Below are 18,616 nucleotides of genomic sequence, written 5' to 3' on the forward strand. Positions count from 1 at the left end.
CAATAATTTTATTATTAGCATTATTATTATTAATATCCTTTTTTTATTAATTTGTATTCTTTTTATACCTTTTTTTAAAAATTAATTTGTATGTAATAATTTCTCAACATCTAGGCGAAATTATTTTTTTAAAAGTATGTTTTTATTCTCTCCAACATTTAGGCAGGAAAAATTAAATTAAAAAAAATTATTCAATTTTTATTATTATTTTTTTAGTCATTATCCTATTTTATTTTATTTTATTATTACTAAAAACAATCAAATAATTATTCTAATAAATTTAAAAATTTATCATGCATGAATATAAAAAAAATTCAAAATAAAAAAAATAATAATATATAAAAAAATTAAAAAATTTCAAAAAAAATTTTGTTTACCTGAACCGAACCGATCAACGATCCAGTCAATGACAGTTGGACCGAAAATGGTTGGGTTTGGCGTGCGATTCGATTGAGCTGTTCGATCCTGTTTAGTTGGACTAGTTCACTGCGGTTCGTCCGAACTGGCTAGAAGGTGGCAGAGGCGGGTTGACGGGTCAGTTTGTGTGGATCTCTGGTCAGGTTCGATCCACACGCGGATCCTTTTATGGTTGAAACGATGTCATTTTGGTCCTATGCTCAAAACGACGTTGTTTTGCTTTTATGTTTCTTATAAAAGTCAGTTTTTTTTTTTCAGTTTATTTCACCATATTCTCAAAAAAAAATTTTAGAGCTTTAGGGATTCTCTTTGGCTTTCGTTTGAATTTGACGCCTTGTCGTTGTGCTGGCCGCCATGTGGGTTGTCACCGACGGTGGTCGTCGATGATCATCGATGACTGAAAAATCTTAAAATTCACCAAGAGGTTTTTTTCGACCTTCTGAGCTCAGATTCGTGGCCTTTTTCGCTAGAAATAGCTCTGATCGTTGTAGATATGGGTTCGAAGTTTCCTGTGTTTTTTTTTTTTTTTGTTGAAGATTCAAATTGACACTATTTTTCTTTGTTGCATGAAAGCTTTGGCGCTGAGGTTCCTCCCTACGGGGAGGATTATTTGTTTCTTTTTATCTTTTGTTTGTTGTTTTTTTTGCTATTATTTTGGTTGTGGAATAGTTTGGGGTTTCTAGAGGTGGTGGCAAGGCGTAGTGTTTGTTTTTTTTGGGTGTAAGAGTTTTCGCGTTTTTAAAAAATTTAGGGGGTATCCGAGAAAGAGTAGAAGGGGATGAAGCTGAGTTCTTTATAGAGTTTGATCTGTGTCGGTATGGGTGTCGTAAGCCAATAAATGCTATGTATGATAACGAAGTACAAATTTGAAATGGGATTCTTAAATATAATGAGGCCATCTTGACTCCTCATTATTTAGGCAGAGCTTTAGTGCAACTATTTATTATTATTCCCTTTTTATTATTAAACAATTATTAACCCCATTGTTAAAGAGAATTAAGGAATAAGATTTCCTTAAATATTCTATCATCTAGGCGGCATTTGAGAATAAATTACTTCACTTAAGAGCTTTGCATGTATCCTCAAATTTTCAAAAAGATTTTGAGTATAGGTTTAGGTTGAGGTTTTAAGATTTGGTGAGTTTCGGGCAATGATCCGGGATTTCGTACCAAAATTAGGGTTTTCAAAATTTTGAATTTTAAGATTTAGGATTTAGGATTTAAGGGTTTCAGTTTTAGGGTTTGAGGTTTGAAGTTTTAGTTTTAGGATTTAAAGGATTTAGGGTTTAATTTAAGATTTAAAGAAAACGCGAACATCTCTAAAAGTTCCTAACATTTAGGCGAATTTTCAAAGCAAGTTCGATTTTTATGATTTTTAAAAATTTATTAAAAATCTTCATATTTTCCTTTTTTATGAAAACTTATTTTTAACAATAACATTAATTTTATTATTAGTATTATTATTATTAATATCTTTTTTTATTAATTTGTATTCTTTTTATACCTTTTTTTAAAATTAATTTACATGTAATAATTTCTCGACATCTAGGCAAAATTATTTTTTTAAAAGTATGTTTTTATTCTCTCCAACATCTAGGCAGGAAAAATTAAATTAAAAAAAATTATTCAATTTTTATTATTATTTTTTTAGTCATTATCCTATTTTATTTCATTTTATTATTACTAAAAACAATCAAATAATTATTCTAATAAATTTAAAAAATTATCATGCATAAATATAAAAAAATACTCAAAATAAAAAATAATAATATATAAAAAATTAAAAAATTTCAAAAAAAAATTCTTTAGCTGAACCAGACCGGTCAATGGTCCTATCAATGGCAGTTCGGTTGGATAAAAAAGGGTTGGGTTTGGCGTGCAGTTCGGTTGAGCCTGCTGAGGAGTGATTCGATCCGGTTTAGTTAGACTGGTTCACTGCGGTTCATTCGAACTAGCTGGAGGGTGGCAGAGACGGGTTGAAGGGTCGGTTTGTGCGAATTTTTGGTCGGGTTCAATTCACGCGTAGATCCTCTTATGCTTGAAACGACGTCGTTTTGGTCCTATGCTCAAAACGACGTCGTTTTGCTCTTATGTTTCCTATAAAAGTCAAATTTTTTTTAGTTCATTTCACCCTTTTCTCAAAAAAAAAAAAAAAATTAGAGCTTTAGGGATTCTTTCTGGCTTTCGTCGGAATCTGACGTCGTATCGCTACACTGGCCGTCATGTGGGTCATCGCCGGCGGTGGTCGTCGTTGATCACCGATGACTGAAAAGTCTCAAAATTCACCAAGAAGTTCCTTTCGACCTCTTGAGCTTAGATTCGTGGCCTTTTCAGTGAAAAGTAGCTCTAATCGTCGTAAATCTGGATTGAAAGTTTCCTGTGTTTTTTTCTCTTTTTTTTTGTTGAAGATTCAAATTGACACTATTTTTCTTTGTTGCATGAAAGCTTTGGCATTGAAGTTCCTCCCTACGGAGAGGACTATTTGTTTCTTTTTGTCTTTTGTTTGTTGTTTTTTTTTTGTTATTATTTTGGTTATGGAATAGTTTGAGATTTTCTGGGGTTGGCAGGGAGCAATGTTTGTTTTTTTTAGGTGTGATAGTTTTCACGTTTTTAGAAATTTTAAGGGGTGTTCGAGAGAGAGTAGAAGGGGATGAAGCTGGGTTCTTTATAGAGTTTGATTTGTGTCGATATAGGTGTCGTAAGCCAATAAATGCTATGTATGATAATGAAGTACAAATTTGAAATGAGATTTTTAAATATAATGAGACCACCTTGACTCCTCATTATCTAGGCGAAGCTTTGCTGCAACTATTTTATTATTATTCCCTTTTTATTATTAAACAATTATTAATCCCATTATTAAAGATAATTAAACACTCATGAGAAAAACTTAATGGAATAAGATTTCTTTAAATATCCTATCATCTAGGCGATATTTGAGAATAAATTACTTCACTTAAGATCTTCGCATGTATCTTCAAATTTTCAAAAAAGTTTTGAGTATAGGTTTAGGTCGAGGTTTTAAGATTTGGTGAGTTTCGGATAATGATCCGGGATTTCGTACAAAATTTGAGGTTTTCAGAATTTTGAATTTTAAAGTTTTGAATTTTAGGATTTAGGATTTAGGATTTTAGGATTTTAGTTTTAGGGTTTGAGGTTTGAAGTTTTGGTTTTAAGATTTAAAGGATTCAGGGTTTAATTTAAGATTTAAAGAAAACGCGAATATCTCTAAAAATCCTTAATATCTAGGCGAATTTTCGAAGCAAGTTCGATTTTTATAATTTTTGAGAATTTATTAAAAATCTTCATATATTTTCCTTTTTATGAAAATTTATTTTTAACAATAACATTAATTTTATTATTAGTATTATTATTATTATTAATATCCGTTTTTTATTAATTTGTATTCTTTTTATGCCATTTTTAAAAAATTAATTTGTATGTAATAATTTTTCAACATCTAGGCGAAATTATTTTTTTAAAATTATGTTTTTATTCTCTCCAACATCTAGGCAGAGAAAATTAAATTAAAAAAAAATTATTCAATTTTTATTATTTTTTAAAATTTTTATTATTATTTTTAGCATTTTTAGTTTTTTTTAGTCATTATCCTATTTTATTTCATTTTATTATTACTAAAAACAATAAAATAATTATTCTAATAAATTTAAAAATTTATCATGCATGAATATATAAAAAAACTCAAAATAACAAAAATAATAATATATAAAAAAATTCAAAATTTCAAAAAATTTTTTTTTTACTTGAACCGGACCGGTTAATGGTCCTATCAACGATAGTTCAATTGGACCGAAAAGGGTTGGGTTTGGCGTGCGGTTCAGTTAAGTCGGCTGAGGAGCGATTTGTCCGATTTAGTTGGATTGGTTTACTGCGGTTCGTCCGAACTGGCTGGAGGGTGGTAGAGGCGGGTTGGCGGGTCGATTTGTACGGATCTCTAGTCGGGTTCGTTCCACGCACGAATCCTCTTATGCTTGAAATGACGTCGTTTTGGTCCTATGCTCAAAACGTTGTTTTGCTCATATGTTTCCTATAAAAGTCAATTTTTTTTTTTTCAGTTCATTTCACCCTTTTCTCAGAAAAAAATTTTAGAGCTTTAAGGATTCTCTCTAGTTTCCACCAAAATTTAGCACCGTGTCGCTGCGCTAGCCATCGTGTGAGTCATCGCCGGCGATGGTCGTCGATGATCACCAATGACTGAAAAATCTCAAAATTCACCAAGAGGTTTCTTTCGACCTCATGAGCTCAGATTCGTGGCATTTTTCCCGAGAAGTAGCTCTGATCATCGTAGATCTGGATTCGAAGTTTCTTGTGTTTTTTTCTTTTTTTTTGTTGAAGACTCAAACTGACACTATTTTTCTTTGTTGCAAGAAAGCTTTGTTTTCTTTTTATCTTTTGTTTGTTGTTTTTTTTTTTTTGTTATTATTTTGGTTGTGGAATAGTTTGGGGTTTTTGGGGGTGGCAAGGAGCAGTGTTTGTTTTTTTTGGGTGTGGGAGTTTTCGTGTTTTTGAAAATTTTGGGGGGTGTTCGAGAAAGAGTAGAAGGGGTTGAAGTTGGGTTCTTTATAGAGTCTGATCTGTGTCGATATGGGTGTCTTAAGGACTGTAAGGGGTGGTTGTAGGAACGATCGTAGAGGTGACTGTCTGGTCAATGGTCTGATAGGACTAGATTAAGTGGCTGGATCAGATAAAGTCAAGCAGAGGGTTGGACAGGGGTGGCAGCGACTTCATACTGACCCTTTGTTTTCTATCTTCTTATTTTTTAATGATTATTTTAAAGATTTTGATTTTTAATTTTTAATTAAATTGATATTATTATTAATATCATTATTAATGTTATTACTATTAATATTAAACTAAAACTAAAGATAATAGATCTGAATAAAATCGATGTCTACATAATAACAGTATAAAGTGCGATTATAACCTTTTCAATGATAAAATCACTATATCTTTTATCTCTAATTTTGAAATCATTAGTAGTAAATTATAAGTTATTTTTAATTTTAACTCTTAGAAAGTTATAAATATTTATTAAGAGAAAAACTTAATCTTATTATCTACATTAAGAGAAAATTTGTTAAAAATTTTCAATCTAATAATTTTTTTTATGAAAGATCATAATGCATAATTTTAAATGAAATTATTTGAGTTTCTATCATTTTAAATTGTTATATTTTTTATTTCAATATTTAATTTTTTTATATATTATTTATGGTTAAATTATGGAATATCATATATTACTTAAATTTTTTTTATGATTTTTGATAAAATAATAACATGTTATATACCAAGTGAAAATTTTTTAAATTACAATTATTATTTAGTTTAGTCCCTTGACTTGAAATCTTGGATCCGCCACCGAATAACCTGCTCCGGAATAGCACGTTCTGGAGTAGTTTGCCTGGGAGCAGTGCTCTCTAGCGACATTGCTCTCCGACGACAATGCTTCTTGGTGTCAATGTTATTCTTTCGCGACAGTGCTCGAACTTGGCAACAATGCTCCCCGACGATAGCGCTCCTTATAGCGCTTCCTAATAACAACGCTCTTAGGTAAGATGTGTCACTACATGAAGAGCAGTGAAGCTAACCTCGGAATGGTTGACAAGGTACTTGGGTTTACTCCACTATTTAGATGTTTTGAACAGCTTGGTTTGTGTAGATAAGTGTACGTGTGTTTTTCCTTTTCTCTCAATACATATGGTACATTCTTGTGTCCACTATTTACTATTATTAATAATATAAACTTTTAAGAGAAAACGTTAATACTTTAGTATCTGACAATTTCTATTATTATTCTTATTAAATATTCATGGTATAACAATAATAACAAATTAAATTTTTTATTTCATAATTTTGGGATAGATTATACTAAAGACTAAAAAAAAATTATATCAAGTCATACGTTTAAATTATATTATTAAATACCCATAATATGTAATCCATATTTTTGAGATTTATAAATAAATATTCCTACAATTCATTTGGAACCTTTGGGCAAGGTGACAAATTCTCTCTTTTAATTTTTTCTTTGTCATAATCTTCACCTTATTTCCGTCATATGTCAATTCACTCGTTTTTCAAGGTTTGCTCCAATTTTCCCTTTTGTTATCTCCCATATCATTCCATTTTACTAGTTTGCAACATATCCTCTGTACTCAAAGAACCCTCTAAAAAGATTAATTGAACTCATATATATGTGTTTGTATGTATATATATATATATATATATATATATAGATATATATATAATTGGCTTTAAATATTTTGAAAATTTTGGGACAAGTAGCATGACTCTTACATAGTTCAGATATAAACAATTAATTCAAACAAGACTACTTTAGAATTTGACCTCAACCCTAACCACATTCATTGAACCTAATTCCTATCAGAGGAAACCAAAGTGTTGATGTATCCACCTAGTTTGGTTATTTATGGACAATGAAATAAAGAAGAGAAGCCCCCCATTATTTGCCGTGTGAATTCATCAATTGAAAAACTAGGTAGAACACAACCCATTAATGGTAAGGCCTTGGAATTTTATTTCTTCATCCAGAGTCAATGGGCAGTTATATTTCTACCAAATAAAAAGTAAATGAATTGGAAACCCTTAGGATGGCTGAATAAACACGTGCAACCTTCTTGACTCAAACGGGAAACCCACCATTATCCAAGTGGTTCGCTCGTGAAAGGTTGACCATTAGCTTTACCTTCCATTCTTTCATTTGAATTTCGCTCCCATTTAGCTACACCTGAAAAAGAATCTCTTCATCTCTGAAGTTTTAACTTTACATTCCGCTCTCTTTTTGTCTCTGCATTCGCATTTTTTCTAGTACTATTGAAGAGGAAGAGATTAAATCAAGGAAGATCATATCCCTATTCCCGCCTTTATTTTAGCAATGTAAGTATGTTTAGAAATTAAATCAAAGAGCTATCAATACAATTTAACTTGTGAATATTTTGTTGCTGTTTTGCAGTGATTCAAAGACTAATTTCTTATTAATTTTTATTATTCAGTAACAAACCATGCAAAGCCCCTCAGAGAAGAAAGCCGGCGTCTACACTTACATAGGTCAATGGCAAATTTACTCCGTAGCTTGGTCTGTTCGCAATGACAAAAGATCACGCCTTGCCATTGGCAGTTTTCTTGAAGACTATAGCAACAAGGTCGAACTCGTTCAGTTCAACCTTGACACATCCGATTTCACCACGGACAGTCGCCTGATTTTTGACCACCCTTACGCTCCCACAAATCTAATGTTCTTCCCTTCCGAGGATACCTCATATCCTGACATGATTGCCACGTCCGGGGATTACCTTCGTCTTTGGGAAATCCATGATGACCACATCAAGCTTAAGGCCTTGTTTAATGGCAACAAGACTAGTGAATTCAATTCTGCCATAACTTCTTTCGATTGGGCTGATTTTGACACTCGTCGCGTGGCTACCTCTAGTGTGGACACTACTTGTACCATTTGGGATATAGAGAGGGAAGCTGTAGACACCCAACTAGTCGCGCACGATAAGGAAGTGTTTGATATTTCTTGGGGTGGATTCAATGTGTTTGCTTCAGTGTCCGGAGATGGTTCCATAAGAGTTTTTGACTTAAGGGACAAAGAGAGATCAACAATAATTTATGAAAATCCTGTTCCGGAAACTCCCTTGTTGAGGCTAGAATGGAACAAGGCTGACCCCAGGTTCATGGCCACTGTAGGAATGGACAGCAGTAAAATTGTAATAGTTGACATTCGGTTTCCAACTACACCTTTGACGGAATTATGTAAGCATAAGGGGAGTGTGAATGCCATTTCATGGGCTCCATTCATTGGAAAGCAGCTGTGTTCTGCTGGGGACGATTCAAAGGCTCTAATATGGGAGGTGGTGGGCTCAAACTTTCGATCTGAAAATGGAGGAGACATGGAACCAGAGATGTGGTATGGAGCAGCAGCTGAGATCAATCATGCTCGGTGGTCTCCTGTTGAATTAGACTGGATTGCTATTACTTTCCTGAATAAATTGCAGCTCTTGAAGGTTTAGGGAAATTTCTTACTTAGCATATATTAAGGAAAGTAGCTAGTCAGGTGATTAGGAGTCATATATATGTAACTTGAATTATTATGAAAAAATCGGAGATTGGATTAGTATCTGTTAGATAAGGAACTAAAGGATGCTATTTTCGAATTTCCCCTTTTTGTTTAACTTAAGCTTCCTAGTCCCAGCTACTAAGTTTTTATTAATCATGATTTTTCTACCACAAGAAAGGCAAACAAAAGGGAAAAAAAACGAAAAAAGCCAATGAAATCTAGTAGATCCATGGAGTTGAGATTCTCTTATTAAAGAAAGAAAATTCAATTTGTTGAACTTCATACTCAATCTTATATTTGTGGGAACAAAAAGGGAAATTTGGGGTGTGAAGGGTAGATATGTTGGGTTGACTTGTTGAAACATCCGATTATCTATTCAAGTTCAATAATTAATTTGATAATTGAGAGGATTTGAAAACAATTTGGTGACGGGTAGATTTGTTGTGTCGACTTACTTAAAGATCAGGTTTTTTTCTTTTTTTTTATTTTTATTTTCAATTCTAAAAATCAATTCAATATTTAAAAAGATTTAAACAAAAATCTTAAGCTTATTAAATGGACTTCACCAAAAAAAAAAAATCATTTAAATAACACGTTTGATTTTGTCTTTGTCGTTTTGTCAATTATATAATATATTATTTATATATTTGTGAATTAATTTATATTATATAAATAAAAAATAAAAAATATTAGTGTAAATATTTAAAAACATGCTAAGTTATTATGTTTTAAAACAAAAAAAAAAAACAAAAAATTAAATTGTAAAAATAACATTTTTTTTTAAAAGCTATCTTAAAGGGTTTGGGATGTATTATTTACAAATGTGAGCGAGTCCAGGTAAAATACAAGACTGGAATTATGAGGATGAATGTGCTTTTCAACAGGATAATCGACTACTTGACGGAGGACTTATTTTTCAGAATGCATTTATATGAAGGGCAAAAATGAAAAAAAAAAAAGCGACATCGCCACGGTGGCATTCAGATTCACGGGGTTTACTATGGCGGTAAAATCCCCTAATAAAACCGAACCCTTTTTAATATTTCTCTTTAATCAAACTTTCTCAATTTCTCTGAGCGAAATTTCGATCGACAGCGACGCCAACTTTCCCTTCTGAAGAAAATGGCGATGACTATTGAAGGTAATTATAATCTCTTATTTCTTTCTTTGTTTTTTCCCTTCGATTCATCTTCGTCGCTTGCCCTTCTAATTCTTTTCAACTAACTGTAAAGTTAATGTTAAATATTGGAACAATTTTCAAACGAAGGATGCTTTAAGTTTGAGTATGATTTTCTAATTAAAAGGGGTTATGAAATGAACTTAATTTCTTTCACTATGATCTTCTAATTAAGGAGGGGTCTTGGGTTTTTTGTGATCAATTGTTTGCGAATTTAATTTTTTTATTTGACATTATTTTGAGACTAATTTGATTTTTTTCTCTTGTTTTCTGGTGCATTTGCTGTTTTGGGGTTTGTTCGATGAATCTTGTTAACTGCAGTGTAAGTTGTAATCTTTGTCAGTAATTATTGGATTTTATGAAGTTATAAGCAAAGTGGAAATTTATTTATTTATTTATTTTTTGGTAATATGCAGGCTTGCTGGGCTTGCTTTTATGTTTTCAGCTAGTATACTGTTACAAATTCTGGTATGTTTTTCTAATCTGATTCAGCTGTAAGCCTATAGTCGGCAGTGGCACTGTATTCTTGTAAATATTATCCAGATAATGATTTTTATGTGTATTTTACCGTTTGGTATTTATAATGCATTGGCATTAATAATCTATTGGGTTCTTGTTTTACTTTTTCCTTGTGATAGAAACAGTGCTGGTGTTCAGATATGTAGTTGGTCATATGCTTTTGTACTTTTGTTGGTCATGGTCTTTAAGTCTAAGCAGTTCTGATTCAAACAACTTAAAATTGCTTCAAGTCATGGTGTTATGTCATTCAGATTTATCTAAGATGATGTTCACGTATATCCTGTTAGCTTGCTACTGTGCATGGTATCTTGGGAAGAGGGAATGTGAATTGTCATCTATTCCAAGAGACTTCATATGCTAGTATTTAGGAGTGGCAATCTCTTGTTCTTGAAAGGAGCACTGGTTTTTTTTTTTTTTGAAAATAAAATTTTTTTAGTTTGAAACAGAGTGAATCAGCAGAAAATGTGGGGAAAAGAATGCAACTTTGTTGGATCCTCTTGTAATTGTCAAGAAAATTGAAGTTTGATGGTCTTACACTTGCTTTGGTATGATCATTTCGTTATCTAGTAAACGTATTTACTTACACCATCCTGTCTTGAAGGGAAGGCTTAGGTGATTTGATTCTGATTGTCTTTAGTGATGCTATGGACTATTTAGGTGAAACCAAACTCCAGATTTTTTTGTAGACATGTAATGTCATGATGTCTTCTTTTGTGCCTAGATGGATTTTATGGACCTTTTGGTGTACATCCAATAGAAATTGCTTGTTTTCACCTGATGAAGAATGGGGTTTACTGTTGAAACCATGCTACTATCTTTAGCCTGCATGTAGCAATTTAATCCCCAGAACTGTCTGATATATATCAAAATACTACTGCACATGCTTAGACTATAACTGAACTTTCTAATAGTTAAAAGTACATTGACCGAAAAGAGATGGCATGTTCACCTAGGACGTTAGAGTCATAATGGCTAATATGCTTTTGGGATGATTACAAGATTCATGTTTTTTTAATTCTAGCTGCCCGTTCTTATTTTTCTTATTGAATGTATCCCTGCTTTTAAAAGAAAAAAATCCAGCTGACATATTGGGGTAGATATCGGGTTTACAATTGCAAAAGGAAGTCTTTTAACCATTGACATAATGTTTGGCATTTTTCTGTAAAACATACAGTATATTTTTCTGTTTTACCTTATTTTGGAAGGACTTGGAGTATATCTCTACTTTGTGTTTGGTTAGTGTAACAATATAAGTTGTTAATATGCTTGCTAAAAGCCTAAGTTCTTCAGGATGAGCTTGTTTATATTTAAGGTGATTTTGTTCCTTGGACTTGATGCCTTTGACTGCATTGAAGTGACTAATACTTTATTTAAGTGACACTCCGATCCTCCTCTTAATTGCTGTTATAGGGTCGATTTGCTTTCTAGCACCTCTACGAATTGGGCCTTAGGCTGGAAAAATGGAAAACAAATATTTTCATGGAGGGGATTTAGTTGGGGGAGGCAGGTTTTTCTTCCCTGTTTGAAGAATCTGTTATATTAATCTGAAATTCTGATTTTCTGCATAAAATGAATCTAGGATCCAGAAATTGTTGGTTGTATTCATCCATCCATTGACTGATGCAACTGTTTTAAGAGCTTAAGTACTTTTGGTTTCTTCTTAGGCTTGTTTCTCAATGCAAACTAGCAAATTCACTCAAATTTTGAATACGGCAGCTCCTATTAAAAAAAAAAGAAAAAAGAAAGAAATACATCAGTTCCCAATAATATATTGACTGATATCATAGTAATTTTTTGTTAATTCTTGTGTTAGGCTTGTGCACTATACAACAACTGGTGGCCAATGCTTTCAGGTGAGACGGGCGATTACAAGTTGGTCATGCTATTTATACATTGATTTGCATTTAAATGATTGATAATGTAAATCTACTTCTATTCACAGCTCTCATGTATGTCCTAGTCCCAATGCCTTGTTTATTCTTCGGAGGTGGGTCGACTCAGTTTTTAACTAGCCGAGATGGTGGGGGGTGAGCACTTACAGATCTAAGCTTTTAAAAACTCTTTCTTATATTTTGCCTGATGTGTTTGATTAGCATAAGAATTTCTTGATAGAAGTCACTGGTTGCGTTGGGAATGTGATGTATGGACTCTTGATATTCCTGAATTTGTCACCTTGTTTTCTTGATCACCTTTTCTGTTGAGCTTTCTTGCAGAAATTAGCAGGAAGTTGTCTGTGTGTGTGTGTGAAATCCCTATGTATATCTCTTACTTTGGTTCTTGTGTCAATATTTTAATTTTTGTTGATTTGTTGCAGTTGGATAGATGCTGCCAAATTTCTTACAGGGGCATCTGCTGTGGGAAGCTTTGCAATTCCCATTATTCTTAGGCATGCTCATATGATTTCGACTGGTGCCATGTTCATTGAATTTACATCATTCATCATATTTGTCTGCACTGTCTTGTGTTTTCACCGTGCTAGCCTTGAAGATGACTGGTAATAAATGCTGGCTGCAAGTTTTCATGTAACTTAACATGTTGTTCCCGGGGATCTATGATGTCTGATTAGTTGTGAAATGTATGATCCATTTGCTAGGGAAAAGAAACAGAAAATTTTCAATTTGTAAATCTTATTGTATACCTTCTGCTGACTTTGTTTGCTTCAAGTGTTTGATGTACGTAGGAATACTTGTATCATATTATACCTTTTTCATTTGAACAACTGAACAATTGAAGCTCACTTATTTACTTATTTTGCGAAACAAATGATTATTACTTTCAGCAAACTTCACTCAGAGGAAACATTGTTAAAATATGATTAGATACCCAAACTATCCTGTCCAGGTCAATGGATTTTTGATGTGGGAGGGAAAGCAGAGAGAATAGATGGAAGGTGCAGGGACTGGGGAGGGGTCACCAGTCTTTGGCAGCCATTGTGGTCTATGTTACAAAGACAAGCGATTGAGTTGCTGAAGCTTTTGCCCCGTAACTGGATTCAGACACTATCGTTAAATGGGTGTCATCCCCTCCAGAGAAAGAAAAAGTGTTTATTGCCTCAAATTTTATTATATCTACTTATAAACAGTGTTAATCTATAGTATCTTACAAATAATCATAAGCATCCGTTGAAAATTGTCATTTTTTTATTTATCTGTTTATCTGATATAAATAGTATTATTATTAAAATCAATGGAACTCTTTAACAATATTATCATATATGATTGATGAATATTCATTGCGGAAAAGCAATGGAAAATTTCCTGTACTTTTAAGAACTTTCTGATTAACTGCGGCAGGTTTTTCTTTTTCTTTTCTTCAGCATTATAGTTTCATGTTTTGCTTGGGGATATGAATATACAAGGAAAAATCTTGGGAGAGAAGAAAAGAAACCAAAAAAAGAAAAGAGAGAGAAAAGGATACAAAGTAAAAAAATGTGGTGGAAAACCGGGAATAATGGCAGAAGGGAAGACAGTTAACGGCCATTTCATGATGTTCATAGCTTTTGACCAAATACTTTAAGACGTTTCTTCAATTTGTAGTGGGACTGGAAAACATGGGACTCTATGCTTTTATTTTCTTGCCTGTTTTTGGTAGTATATGTACCTAAACATTCCCTGACTTTAGAATTCAGAAACACCATTGTCATGAAAATGGGGGCATTGTCAATTTCCAAATGAAGATGTTTCCTAAATTTGTATTGGGACTGGAAAACATGGGGCTCCATGCTTTTTATTTTCTTGCCTGTTTTTGGTTGTATATGTACCTAAACGTGCACTGACTTTAGAATTCAGAAACACCATTGTCATGAAAATTGGGTGTATTGTCAAATTCCAAAAATTAAGTCTTTCTTCATTTAAAAAAAAAAAAAATCCACTGTTTAATGGGAGAGGGCCAGCGGAAATATTCCCAGAAAACCACAAATTACTTAGAAGACTTCAATCAAACCCGGAAAAATGCATGCACAAGCTTAAACATAGGTATCGTAATATACATATATTGACGTCTTAGAAATTAATTTTTAAATTTTAGTCTTTGTTATGAGGGAAATATAAGTTAATATTTAAAAGATTTGACATGTGCGCATAGAAAATCAAATACATATTGATCCTTAAAAATTCGGTTATCATCTTTAGAAGAAAAAACGTTCTCGAAAGAACTGAGAATGGACCACTTTCTTTGAATATTTTCCATCCATGATCGATTGAGAGAAATTGAAGGGTGGTGGGGACGTGAGCCAAGAGATTCTCTTCGTCTTTATTGGCAATTTTCTTCTACATGTGTTCAATGGCGAATGTAAATGCTATAGTAAGGTGTCATGAACATCTTAAAATTAAAAAAAGAAAAAATTTTCTTACTTTTAAATATTATTTTCTAAATATCCCAAAAATTTTCTTTGAACATATATATATATATATTTTAATTTCCTTAATACTTCACTCACTACGACTGTACAGTACCTAATCACTGCTGACAGCCGACCAATACCCAACAGATACCCACCGCATAAAGTGAAGACCCAAAAATATCATGAATTCATCACTGCATGTGTTTGAAGGATAGATGCATTCTTTTTTTTCACCAACATCAAAGCTTTGCTTGGTTGGAAAAATAGAAAGAGATGAGAATGAAAATTTTGTTAATTTAATAATTAAGTTATAAAATAAAAATGTTATGAATATTAATCATTAAATTAATAAATTTTTTATCTTCACTTTTTCACATCCATCCAACCAAATAAAACTTAAACTTGCAATTTGGTCAATACGGAAACTAATTACTAGCTTATAGTAATACTCTATTTGTATTTTGTAAAGATGATTTTGAGCTTTTGGTCAATGCTTTGTGTTTAAATATGTGAATTACTTATTTCGACGTGCCAAAGGGATTAATGTGTATGGTATTTCAAATGGATGAAACCCCTAAACTTTTGGCTCAAATTCAGCTTAAATTTGTTTCTCATAAAAAAATAATAATAAAAAAAAGAGATGAAGTTAAGGTATGTTTAGTTAATCAAGGATAATTATGATATAATAAAAACTTTAAATATTTCAAACAGGATAATATTCAAAAAACTTATCGAAATTTACTAAAAATACAAAGAAATTATCAATTTTTATTGTATAAATTAAGACTATAAATTTTCATTTTATTATAATTAAATATTTGATTTTATAAACTAATCAATTTTTTGCTAAAATTTTATTGGTTGGAAGTTTTTACTTGCATTTGTTTGAATAAGTTGGGTAACAAATATTTGAGAAAATATTACTTTAAAAATTCTTACAATTGGATTTTATTTATCCATAAGATTTAATAAATATAATTACAATGAAATAAAAATTTATAATCTTAATTTTATGTAATAAAAATTTAAAACTTATATTTTTTAATAAAATTCAAAGATTTATTTGAATATCATTTTTATTTCAAACACATTCAAGCATGAGTTTTGTAAAGTTAGCTTGATCTCAAGCGGGCTTGGCAACAAAATAATAAACTCTCACACATATAATATAGTAAAATTTAATTTTCCAGAATCCTTTTCAAATTAGCTATTAAAATTAAAGAGAAAAAAAGAAAAAGAAAAAGGGTTAGAAAACGAAATGATTGTGACACATTGTCATTACTTTTCCCTTTTGAATTTGGCATTAAATTAGTCTGATTAATCCAATCAATTATCCAAGATAGCTATTGGCATAAATGTGGTATCCACAAATATGCCATGCAAATGAGGTTTGAAGAATTAATGGATATACCCTTTTGAAATCAAGCAGCGACTTTAAGTTTTACTTGAGAGTTTATGTACGACCTTATTAAAAAGTAGCAATGAAATTTACTTAAACTTAATTAATTGGAATTAATAGTGATTGTGAAAGTTATATATATAATTATTAATACACGGATTTGATTTTCTTAAGTTCTATTTGATAAATGTTTTTATTTTTTGTTATATATTTGTTTTTTTACAAAAAAAAAAAAATCTATCAAATGAAATCTTAATGCAACACCATGAATTCTCGACTTTATGCTAATTAAGAAAGCAGGTTTAGAAAATAATTCAAACATTAAATTTATTTTGTCTCTTAATTCGGTCCCAAAAGTTTCAATCCAAATTTTTTATGATGTCTCGAAAAGTTTAATTTAAACAAATTATATATGTATGAAGCATTCACATTATTTATAGCATTCATACTTGAATTACAGTTTTCTTCACCTATGTATCTCTGCTACTTTCGCCTGCATGAATTCAATAGTTTAAACTATTTCTGAAAGTTCAAATTTTTTTTCTTTTTCTCTTTGATCGATGGGAGGAAAAGGATGAAGACAAACTAAAAATATGAAAGAAAGAAAAGCACTATATATGCTTTCGAAGTTAATTTGGATTTTTAACCAATAACATCAGAAGCTTATTTTTGATTTAAAGGTTAATTGAATTCCTAGCCTGGAAGATTCCATCCAAAGTCAGCTTGAGCTCGAAATTAAATCCTCTCTCTTTGTACTTCATGGAATCCCAGATTCCCAGAAGCCATCAAGGTTCCAGAAAAATTCATCATAGTCAACTACCATGGCTGATGAGTTGCTGCTTTCTCCAGTTTGTGATGGATTCCGATGATCTCCTGAGGATGAACTCTCTGGTGAGCTTATGGTTCTCTCAGGCGCCTTTAATCGAGGGCTCTGATGTTGAGATGCTGCTGCTCCAACCGTAGCTTGACTTTGATGAACTGCAGTTGGCTCACATATCTGCGCTCCTACTGCTGGTGGTCGCCTGTCAAATGACCGCAAACATTTCGATTTCTTGTACACCCGGCACAAGCTGAATTCATGCCTTAACTGTAAATAAAAAAATGGAGAAAATACATGTAATTTAGTATTTGTTGATGAGTTTTGGCTTTCCAAGTTTGTCAAGTCAAATACACCATATTCATCATTAATTTGATTAAAGAAAAAAAAGTACGATAAAATATGTTTTCTTACAGATGGAGTTGCACCATTAGATGAATCTGCTTCTTCAATGGCTTTGTATTCATTCATCTTCCACTCAGTTTTTCTTCCATTAGGAGCTCTCCCATTATAAAAAACCATGGTTCTTTTTATGCCGATAGGGCGATTTCCGGAAGAATAAACACAACCAGGAGAACCAGTAGCTTTCCAGTACCCAGTTGATGTTAGCCGCCTTGGTCTTCCTCCCCGAACTTCATTCTCTTGTCTTGGAATGAAAAAGAACCATTGTTCAGGGTCCTTATGGCATAGTTGCAGTGAAAATTCTGCATCAAGAAAACTCATCAAATGAGGGAAAAATACACAATTAAAAGAAATATATAGTAGCTATAGGATCAGTAATAGCTATTTGAGCTTTAAATTAATGGTATCTAGATTGTTATAAATTACGTGGAAGATCCCAAGGATTGAAGTCATAAATGTCGACAATTGGTATAACCCGATCCATAAGTCGGTTCAAATCCTCCCTCTTCCTTTCCAGCTTGTGATGAAGATAAAATGAAACCAACTCTTCTTCTGTTGGATAGAACCGAAAACCAGGTGGCATATCCTTCATTTTTCACTCTTTCTGTTTCTTTAATCTCTGATCCTGTCTAAATATTCTATATCAAATATACCTACCTTAAAGAAATGAGTTGCTCAAAGTAACGGTGGCAACGCTTTTAACACATGGGATTTGTCTCTATTTATAAATATGAGAAGAGAGAGAGGGTAGGGAAGGGAGAGGTTCTTGAGGATTGATCATGGAAGTCAATAGGCAAGAAGAGAGAGGCAATGGTGAGAGAAACGAGTGGAATGAGAAAGCGAGGGGCAAATGGGGCTTTGCCTGGAAATTTCCACACGCCTGTGGTGAAAGTGGGAAAGAGTTGGAACATAAATTGGTCAAGGTTTTCGTACAAAGCCTACGCTTCTGAGCTTGCTTTTCTTAAAGCCCAGTCTGCCTAGGTTTTGCCATGCTCGATCTCATCAATGAAGTCGTTAAAGAAAATTAAAAAATGCTAATAAAAGTATTTATAGATCAATTATTCGATCAGCAATTCACAGTCAATAGATCGTTATAATGATTGTTATTCATTATCACATAAATGAGTATAATTATTTAATTCTCAGACAGTCGAAACCCATAAATGAAACAAAATAATAGTTTTTTTTTTCTTATTTGCGGTTGTAAAAATTTAAGTTTTAATCATTAAAATTAAAATTTTAATATTTTATCAATAATCCAAGTAATTATTAACAAATTCAAATAATATTATTCTATAAAAAATTCAATTTTATCTCACAATTAATCATATATTAAAAGATTAATTTTGACGTCTCTTTTTTCAAGTAAAAATACAATCAATTATAAATATAATAAATTCAGTTAACATACATGAATTGATTTTCACTTTTGATATTTATAAC

General features: G+C 31.9%; 2 protein-coding genes and 1 pseudogene across 6 annotated transcripts; 2 read left to right on the forward strand and 1 right to left on the reverse strand.

Moving 5' to 3' along the window:
• The first annotated feature begins 7,137 nt into the window (after window positions 1-7,137).
• LOC111310968 (WD repeat-containing protein LWD1 pseudogene) lies at window positions 7,138-8,614 on the forward strand (annotated as a pseudogene). Of its 2 annotated transcripts, none has more exons than XR_016341336.1 (2): window positions 7,138-7,334; window positions 7,411-8,614. The product of XR_016341336.1 is annotated as a WD repeat-containing protein LWD1 pseudogene, transcript variant X2 (transcript). The 2 variants fall into 2 exon arrangements; XR_016341335.1 differs by having other exon boundaries at window positions 7,143-7,334; window positions 7,451-8,614.
• Window positions 8,615-9,728: 1,114 nt separating this feature from the next.
• On the forward strand, window positions 9,729-12,963 carry LOC111311691 (vacuolar protein sorting-associated protein 55 homolog). 3 transcript variants are annotated; one of them, XM_022911303.2, is made up of 5 exons: window positions 9,729-10,016; window positions 10,111-10,162; window positions 12,027-12,066; window positions 12,156-12,240; window positions 12,528-12,963. In XM_022911303.2, exons 2-5 carry the CDS (start codon window positions 10,130-10,132, stop codon window positions 12,709-12,711), a joined length of 342 nt encoding a protein of 113 aa, XP_022767038.1. In that variant the 5' UTR covers window positions 9,729-10,016; window positions 10,111-10,129; the 3' UTR covers window positions 12,712-12,963. The 3 variants fall into 3 exon arrangements, with proteins under 3 accessions (XP_022767038.1, XP_022767037.1, XP_022767036.1); XM_022911302.2 differs by lacking the exons at window positions 9,729-10,016; window positions 10,111-10,162 and adding an exon at window positions 10,199-10,758; XM_022911301.2 differs by lacking the exons at window positions 9,729-10,016; window positions 10,111-10,162 and adding an exon at window positions 11,646-11,716.
• A 3,585-nt stretch (window positions 12,964-16,548) lies between these two features.
• LOC111311690 (NAC domain-containing protein 90-like) lies at window positions 16,549-17,954 on the reverse strand. The gene is made up of 3 exons (XM_022911297.2): window positions 17,600-17,954; window positions 17,186-17,475; window positions 16,549-17,041 (listed from the first exon to the last, which is right to left on the reverse strand). The coding sequence occupies exons 1-3, from the start codon at window positions 17,763-17,765 to the stop codon at window positions 16,712-16,714; spliced, it is 786 nt and encodes a 261-aa protein (XP_022767032.2). The 5' UTR covers window positions 17,766-17,954; the 3' UTR covers window positions 16,549-16,711.
• Between the last annotated feature and the right edge of the window lie 662 nt (window positions 17,955-18,616).

The sequence above is a fragment of the Durio zibethinus genome, chromosome 1 (genome assembly GCF_047325235.1).
Source record: "Durio zibethinus cultivar Kanyao isolate XHJ-2024 chromosome 1, ASM4732523v1, whole genome shotgun sequence".
In the NCBI taxonomy this organism is placed as follows: domain Eukaryota; kingdom Viridiplantae; phylum Streptophyta; class Magnoliopsida; order Malvales; family Malvaceae; genus Durio; species Durio zibethinus.

Coding starts and splice junctions, on each gene's coding strand:
- LOC111311690 (XM_022911297.2), bottom strand. CDS start 17,765: ATGAAGGATATGCCACCTGGTTTTCGGTTCTATCCAACAGAAGAAGAG. Junction 17,476..17,599: donor CAATCCTTGGGATCTTCCAC/GTAATTTATAAC, acceptor TTCTTGATGCAG/AATTTTCACTGCAACTATGC. Junction 17,042..17,185: donor CTAATGGTGCAACTCCATCT/GTAAGAAAACAT, acceptor TTTTATTTACAG/TTAAGGCATGAATTCAGCTT.
- LOC111311691 (XM_022911303.2), top strand. CDS start 10,130: ATGTTTTCAGCTAGTATACTGTTACAAATTCTG. Junction 10,163..12,026: donor GTATACTGTTACAAATTCTG/GTATGTTTTTCT, acceptor TTCTTGTGTTAG/GCTTGTGCACTATACAACAA. Junction 12,067..12,155: donor CTGGTGGCCAATGCTTTCAG/GTGAGACGGGCG, acceptor TTCTATTCACAG/CTCTCATGTATGTCCTAGTC.